General features: G+C 40.2%; 1 protein-coding gene across 1 annotated transcript in view; it reads left to right on the top strand.

The window, feature by feature from the left end:
- Positions 1-9,049, top strand: part of LOC100747287 — a 357,673-nt gene that overhangs the window by 246,729 nt on the left and 101,895 nt on the right. The window contains 2 exon segments of the mRNA XM_024367629.2: positions 1-240; positions 9,022-9,044. The exon segment at positions 1-240 is cut by the window's left edge and continues 9 nt beyond it. Of these exon segments, the coding sequence (XP_024223397.1) occupies positions 1-240; positions 9,022-9,044 (263 nt within the window).

Raw genomic sequence — 9,049 nt, 5'->3', positions numbered from 1 at the left:
CCCCCGCCGGTAAATGGCGTAGCGGGTGTCGTTGGGACGGCTAGTGCGGCCGGTGAGGTGAAACCACCGCCCCCGGTGCCAGTGAAAGAAGACAACAGTGGCGCACCCCAACAGCCACCACCCAGCGGTCCTCAAGTTCCAACACCGGCTGGTGCCCCACATCCTACCGCCCCCGGTGCCCCAACCGCGGCCAGCTTCAGTCCGCCTCCACCACCGAACGGCGTCGATCAACAGGCTATTGTATGTCATACTTCCGTTCCATTATTTGCTACTTTTATTTGCTTTAGTCTTCCTTCGTCGTGATTGGTCGGTACCGTTTGATAGTAAATAATTAGTTGATTACCGATTAATCGATTAGTCTCTTTCCTCGCGTCGATATCATAAATATGCGAGCGATAGAATATACAAAATCCACGATTGAACGTAAGCAGATAATTCGTCATTTTAATTCGTACGATCAAGGGCAAGGAAAAGAGCATTCGCTCCATTTCTTTAACGGAAACTTTAACATTTACACAGCCGCGTTTACGAATAATAATGAGATAGAAGGGCAACATAGTTTTACGATTAAGCTATTCTAAGAATTCTACATTCTGAAAAAAACTTCAGAAAAAAATTTACCGCCTACCTGAAACCAACATGCAACGGATAAAACATAGTTTCGTTGCAAAATCTTAACGAGCATATCGCACGTGTTCGTACAATTTCCGCGTGGGAAACCGTGGCCAAGATCTTCGTGATATTCAACACGAAAAGAATCCTCGGATTCACCAAGCCGTTTCATGTACCGCTCGTTGACATTCTCGCTACACTTCACAAGTAGGGGAAACGCTCTCTTCCGGCGGATGTAGCAGCGGAACGCGACCCTGTGAAACCGAGGTCATACGCCACGTCGGTCAGTCAGTCGAACCACCACACCGAAACCGCATTTGGTTCTCTATCTAGTCGCTTTCGGATCTCCATTCGGAACTGCTCGTCCTTGCTTCGCCGCCTTTGCGGTCTCCGACAAAAGTTGCCACAACCGGTGCCTGATTTCCTTAGCTGACGTTACGTCACGTACATGATCCCTCGATGATTCTACGCACGTACGAGTCGAGAAACAAAGGGAGATAAGTGTAGGGAGAGTTCGATCGAACCAGCGGGGAAATATTCGTCTGGCGAAAGTTCTGGAGATCTGAACAGTTCCCCTTGGAATTAAGGACTGAGAAGGATCGGAGATCTCGAAGAAGTAGAATTTGATTTGGATCAACTTTCAAGATGCTCTCTCAATTTTGTATATTTCTGTAATCACGTTCGTTTATTCGTTCGACGTATAACTGCCGCGACTAATAATAGACAGCTGTATACTATAGACTCTAGAAGTGTACAAGGAGTACATATTAGCTAAAGAGGCAAAAATCTACACAGATTCCTATTAATATTAGCGACACGATTATCGTCATCTTGCACATCATCATCTTGATTAATAAAAGGTTATTCCTCGTGTAATGTAGAATTTAAAACAGCTAAAGAAACACGTTCTCGTCTAAAACCTACAGGCGAATAAGTTAAAGATCACACGCGACGTCTAATACAATTTTATTTACCACGATGCAGTCTACTGTAAAACATTGTACGATAACAACTTGACTGAACCATACGAACGTGCAAATTAAGGATCACGTGTGACTGGAATCACCGCCAGTTTTAACCAGTCGATTTACATCAACTGACTCGTATCGAAGAAACGATATGTTTCCTCGACAGAAGCCAGACTAACCATTGCTTTCCGCGTGGTTTAACAGCTTGATCAAACAAATATCCTGTAGTTGTTTCCCCCTACGTCGTTGCGTTCCAGCGAAGTTGAAACATCCCTCGGCTCGCCGTGCAAACGCTCGAAATTTGTTTAAGCGCGCGATAACTCGCCGTTGGATGGCGTGACGCGCGTAGTCGCGGTAATTAGCGCGACTCATAAAGCGGCCTAATTAGCCGCGCTAATTAAAGTAATTCCGTTCGTTAATTCGATTTACTAGACGGCTGGGTGGATTCTGGACTGGCCAAGAGAATGAGAGAGCCAGAGACTCTGGTAATCCTGTGTGGTGCCACGTTAGTCGACACGCTCGACAACAGCTTTTAATTAAAGGGCTCCGTGGAACTGTAGTGTCTCCCTCCTATTTGCTCGCCCTTACCAATTCTCCAAATCTCCTCGCCTGTTCAGTTTAAAGCGCGGTGCAGCTTTCGCTCGCAGACTGGAAAAATGGGCGATTTGAGCGAAAGGCTGAAGGAAGGAAACGTAGGACGAAGTGAAAGGAGAAGTCTGTTGCGAGTTGCGCTGTTAGAAACTAGATAACAATTTGTAATTCCGGACAGGAATTGTAATATAAGCGACGATGTTTCTAATTTGAAAAAATCGCAGATAAATTTAGTTTCTGAACGCTTTAGGTACTTGCTCATGTTTGGAAGCCGGTTCAGTTTAGGCTACGGTGGAGACTCGGGTTGTAGGGTGGAAAAATGATAGGATTAGAATGAAAGATTCGAGGTGAAGAAAAGGGAAAATGAACACGAGGTGTGAGATGAAGTGGATTGAGAATTCGAAGTCAGTTTCTCTGACAGAATAGAGTTAGAAGGTATAGTATACTTGCAAAAGTTAAACAGAAAAAGATACAGGAGGAAATTTGTTATCGAATGATCAAATTAGTCTTACTCGTAAATCTCCACTAACAGACTCCGAAGAGAACACGCTCTTCTTTATTTCTCCATCCATCCTTCCTTTCTTTCTATTATCACATCCTTGTAGAAGAGTTTTTCAATGAAATTCTTACTTCTTAATCAGCCAAATTCCATCGAACATTCTTTCTCCAATCAGTCTATCGATTGCCACTAAAATCCTCCATTTTCCAATTTTAACTTGCAAGTTCTACTTTGTAGGCACGTCTATAGTAACTGGATCGTTTTACACATACACGCGCATACAGACGCGAACCATCGAGAATCGAAAGACAACGATCGTAGGAGCTGACTGTAAATTATCGTGATTCGAGCAAGATTCTCAGGACGTACGATTCTAAGGACAGTTTGTCGAATAGTCGTATCTAATTAACCCAGGCGAACGAAGTGCACGCGGAGCATTTCGGACATGGTTGAGCCAAGCGTGAAGAGTTTCGAACAATGTCGTGGTTCCGGACGACGTGGTCGCTTTGTTCGTCGCTCGTCTGTTCAATTATCCGGTGCCAGTTAGTCAGCGACTCGTAAAGCCGCATTTCGTTCTGACCATTTTGCGCCTGCAGACCTGCGTGATTTTCCTCTTCTTAAACATCGTACGTGCCAGGTTTCTATTATTTATAGACGTGTCGCACTTCGTGGCTAATCTTCTTTGTTGATGGATAATTATGTTGACGCGTTCTCTTGAATATATATTTTTAAAAATATTTTCTTCGTACTATTTTGCTACGTTGCTTACAAGCCTCGCGTTTCGTTGTTCATTTTCATTGCCGCAGTTAGAGTATAGCTGCGTTGTACGTCGATTTACGCTTCAAGATTTCAAAAAGATATCGACTGTTCTGTAATGTCTAGTCTGTAATGAATTTTTCGAATAAAAGAACGTGAAAATCCCCCACTATCTGAAAGTTCTACTCTTTTTGTCGAAATATTTTTTTTAACTTTCTCAACGCTCACGTTCGATCAGGATTCCTTGGAGATCGTCTCTTTTGGAAAGTTTATTTGTAGCTTGAAATTCGAATGTTCTTAAATATGCGATATCATGTAGAATACGACAGGGATTTGTCGAGCTGCTTTGAGACTAAAACAGCCTTTGATAGCGTTTTCTGAAGCAATCGATCGAAAGCACACGAAAAGTAATCACGCGTCTAGGGGATTCTCTAGGAATCTACTTTGGAGATCTGCTCTGAGTCTCAGTCTTCGAAAATTTACTCCTGAACCGGAGGATCTACCTCGGACTAAGGATCTATCTAAGGATTAGGTGATCTTAGAGAGTCACTTTTGAAGTGGAAGAATCTCGGAAAGTTGAGATCCTATCCGCTAGGAGACACACGCGAAGGGGTGGATCTGAGCTGCTCCTAGAAATTTTCTGTAGAATTCGAGAGTCGTCAGGCAATTTTGAGAACCGCTTGAAACGTCGAGGGCTCCTTGCGCTGAACTTTATCTCGAGAGAAAAGATATTCTCAGAGAACCTGCGGACGAATTTATCTCTATTCTAAAACAAGGATGAATATTCTTATTTTTAACATAATTTTCATTACAAAATCTCACATCTACGATATACAAATGTTAGAATCAATAATATTTAAATTCTATCGACTACGATAGAATTTCATTAATTTGAAGTTACTGTCAAGAGACAAACAGTTCGTACAAATGAAGTTCATTAATTCTGCCCCTTAACCACAATTCCTCCATTCAAATAATAGAAGTTCACGTTTGAATAAATGGACTCAATCAAGAAGGAGCTGAGTTAATTGGGAACTGGCTAAAATATTGTTCCAACAAATGAAGCTCGGATAAATGAAGCTCTGTTATATTCCGAGAGATAACCCTTTCTTTTTATTCATTTAACTTACTTTCAAACTTAAATCCTTTTATCATAAAAATCCTCCCACTCTTATTATCCCGTCTTCTCGTCATCCTTATTTTTCAATCCCTTTCAATCCACAACAAAACCACAACACCAACGCACACAACAACATCAATTATTATTCTCTAAATATCTCAAATTAATCCCAAAAATTAATTAATCCCAAAAGTTACTCGACTCTTCCAGGCCAACCATTGCCATATCACGTAAAGTATCAGCTCATTCTTCGAATCTTATTTTCCAACCATCTTAAAGCGTCTTTCACAACAAGAATATACTAACAGTGTCTATCGTTTACTATTCTCCGACGATCTTCAACTGTCTCTTTAACCAAACTGTAACACCCACTCGAACGTTATTCTCTTAACAAATTTCAAGTGATCCTGGCAGGCAAATTATCTTGAAAAAACAGCCTTTAGTCGTAGGAGAACCATTATCGCGAGACAGCGCAAGTATCGCACAGTTTTGCCGCACAATACGAAAAGTCGAACGGCGCTCGGGCGCCAGGACTCTATTCAAATCACTCGGTGGTGCAGAGGCGCAAATTAAAAGTTCCTTTTCAACGAACACGTTGAATGGCCGCGTTCCCGCGGATGTCGCGCCGTTCATTGAACGACGAAAAAGCATCCAGACGATCCAGTTTCATCGGCAGCGTGGAGTGAGCTGGCCGTAGGGCAAAGTCCACCCGCCGATGTCTCGAAAATTTTTCCATTCGCGCTTCTTCACGGAGCCTCGTTAGCCGATACGGACGTCTCGAGAGTAGTTCAAATGTTTCGTGGGTTTTGCATGGAATTATCCACCCCCTTCACCCTTCCGCCGCCCGTGTTGAAAGGCTTCCGCGAGAGTTTCGCGTGCTTTCGAGTTGTACGCGCTCGAAACTGTTTCCAGCACGAGGTTTTGAAGGGAAGAAGACTCCCGGGGGTTGGGTAATTGGTTGAGATAGTTGTACCATGAAGTTGGAAAACGTGCGCTCAAACGTGGGATGTTGATTTATTATGAATATTGATCTTTTTTTTGTGTGTGGTAAACTGTGCATCAAAGGATTGAATTTTAAGTTTCGTACACGATGATTTCGATTTTGATTTATTCTGAAAAACTGATAAGAAACAAGCGATCGTGTAGCAACTTGCATGGCGAATTTGCAAATTTAAGAGGAAATTGGTTGTTCGATTGAAGACTGGAAAGACTAACGACGCCCGTTCCTGGACAGAGTTTCCGCAATTCCCTCGCTGTATCTTTTTGTAGCTACTTCTTTAAAGGAATTGGGGAAGAAACAAATGGCCAGGAGTTTTCGGGAACGATAAATTCCTGCCAGTGAAGAGAGAAATCCCTATTATTTGTATCAGTCGAAGGACCATCCCCGGGCAATCTACCAACGTTTCGGGGTTAATAGTACTCGATCCTCAAAATCTCTGGCGGTTTTGCTGAAAAATACACCTGTCACATTCAGACGTCTTATTTTCCTAGTAGAAAGCATAAAAATCTTCTATAACTTCGGTTTCTTTACAATTATTCTAGTCAATTATTTCTCTTTTCAGACACAAAGTAATACTTGTCTACCATTTATCTGCGAACAAAATAAATAAATGACAATCATAATGTTTATATTTTCACAAATATTCCTTTTTCCAAACAGACTTATCCTGAAAATGTTTATTTAAGCGCAAATGCTGTAAACAGACACGGGAAAAGAAATCTATAACTATCCAAGAAACGATAAATTTTTAATGAAATTGGAACAGTGTACGGTTCGTCTGTCGCCCATCGAATTGGAATAATTTTGGCTAATTGAAACGAGTGTCCGACGCTCGTAAAATTTTCCCGCGCGGATTGAAACGAGGCAGCAATAAAAAAAAGCTGGAATGGCAATTTCGTTCGATTAAACGCGACGCAATCGGCCTCGTTTTCGCAAGCTGCTTCGACAGCCCCGACGGGAGGCGAAAGAGCGATAAAAACGCGGAAAATTCATATACGATCTTTCTGTTTTTTGCCTCGTGTATCCTTCTGTCACTCCTTCAATCAGAATTTTTTCAATTAATCGTTCAGCTCGCATATCTCGTCGCAACTCTCCAATATCATTCTGTAATCTTCTAAAAAAATTTGGGAAATTTTTAATTTTCCTAAAGAAACGATTGGAAATTAAACGCAGAATATTTTGATAGAATTATTTCCTTCGGATAGGATAACGATTTTTCTCTGTTTATGTTAGTATTCGTTCATAAGTGTTTCGCTAAATAAAGCAAACCAAAGATAATATTCCAAATGTTCGTTGGATAATCGAAATATTCCTACGATATCTTATTAATATTCCAGACCCATAAGACAAAAACCCATGAGAAAGGAATACGCAAAAATATCAATGACACGATTATATTTCATCATAAGAAGTCCTCGAAAAAGAAAGCTGATCGAGGGTGTTTTCGAGTAGCCATCGAGGTGACCGTCATTCTTCCATTCTGTCGCTGCTACTCTATCCTCTTCATCCCAAAGGCTCGAGCAAACAAAGTTTTAATCCACCGTGATACAAGCTACCCACGTCGTAGAATACGTCTGAAAGCGTATCGAAGGCTCCCTCTGCAAACCCTAATCTCTGATAGTATCGGGCATCGGTGGGCATCGTCGATGCTCAATGAATAATTCGTGAGTCTCCCACGGAGAGGGAAGGAGCCGGTCTCTAGCCTCTCTGGCCTATCTAAATTTCATTACGTCTGCCGCGTTCTTGAAACGTGGCATCAAACTCGTCTTCGATGAGTCCGATGCTCGACGTTGAAGCAACGTCGTCCTTTGCTACGAAATTAATCGAAAGAATAGTAGATTTCGATATGCTGCTAGGCGAATGAAATTTTAATCAAGGTACAAAATTAATGAAAATTGAACTGGAAAATTATTACGTAGCTTGCTAATTTTATAATTCTAATTTGTTGTAATGTAATATAATCTAAATTTCTAGAAATTTGAAAAAGTAGGAATTTTGTGATTAGAACGAGAATAATAATTGATTATTATTACGCGTGTACTTGAAGCCATCAACAAAATTTTACAAGCCATAAGATACGAGTTATCGAAATAATAAATCCTCTATTAAAGATAAATATATAAAATATATCTATATAATATAATAAATAATAAATATATCTATATTATATCTATATATAATATAAAAATATATCCATATAAAAATAATAGAAAATGTTTTATAATTTCTATTACAAGAGCGTAAGAAATAAAATTTTCCAAACGAATTTTAGAAAATACAATCACCCGATTGCTCAGTTCAACGTAAAATTGTAAGAAAGAAGTTTATAACTTTCAATTTCTAATTTATCGGCTTTTTAATATCGTTGCAATAATTTAATAGCAATTTAACCTTGAAAGTTAGCGTGATATTACATCGACAATTGGTAGTCATATTCCGCCCAATTTTGTTCGTCACAAAGGACACCGTAATCTATTTTCTACGGAAGCCAGAGGAAACGTGTCGTTCTAACAAAGTGTTTATTAATAGCCGGGCTCATGGCTGAAATTGCTTTAGTTCCAGTAACCGTGGATAGTTACCTTGGCGGTATAAGCAATGACAGACGTGATAAAGTTGAAGGTGGAACGGTATTCAGTAGCACAGCCAGAAATTCCACGCAACGGCAGCTGCGTCTGACTATACGCGACGTGTGTTCACTTAGCCTCGTTAGTGGCGCGAACGAGATAAGGTCGGCCGGTGTGGCTGACCACTTACAGCCGGCTCTACTTGCGGCTTCTGTACCGTTTGCGGAATCGGAATGCTAACGATCGCGTCTCTAAACCTCGCAGCAAACATCTTGTCTCCTTTTTGCGAATATTGTCAGAGGCATTTACGGAGAATTCAATTAAGTCGAGCTTTGGAATTTTCCGCTTCGTAGGTAGAGGATTATTGGCGTGAATAAAGAAATAGAAAATATTTGCGTTCGTTAATTGACTCTTGGGTTTAACGATTTTCTTCGTTTGTTAGGAATATAGATTTGTTAAGCTCCGATTGGGAATATAGGAAACAATGTCTATTGCAAATGAATTGTTTGGCGGAGTTACAATGATGCAATGATAGAGTAGATTAATAATTATTATTATAGTTACTAATAATTAATTTCTAAATCACCTTTAAGTTAGAAATCGTTATTGCTGGGAGTTAAGAATCTACGATAGATATCATAATGTTATATAAAATTTAATAAACGTAAAAGGATGTTTTCTTTATATTTTTAAGAAGCACTTGGTATAAGAAATAAAATCATATAAAATTCGAAAGTATCTTACGTCCATATCTTTAAAAATCACTTGAAATTTCTTACAAAGTCTCGCATGTCTATTAATAAATCGTTGTAAATCCCATTGAATATATATATCTTATGAATATAAACGACAAATCTCAAATATACGAGCTTCACGATAATTCTGATACTATCTCTGGTCTTCGACGACAGTCGGAGGTGTTTCAGGCAGCAGTGGCGG

The sequence above is a fragment of the Bombus impatiens genome, unplaced genomic scaffold, assembly GCF_000188095.3.
Source record: "Bombus impatiens unplaced genomic scaffold, BIMP_2.2 scf_0321, whole genome shotgun sequence".
Taxonomy (NCBI): domain Eukaryota; kingdom Metazoa; phylum Arthropoda; class Insecta; order Hymenoptera; family Apidae; genus Bombus; species Bombus impatiens.
The sequence above is the reverse complement of the archived record's forward strand: the minus strand, read 5'-3'. Positions and strand labels throughout refer to the sequence as shown.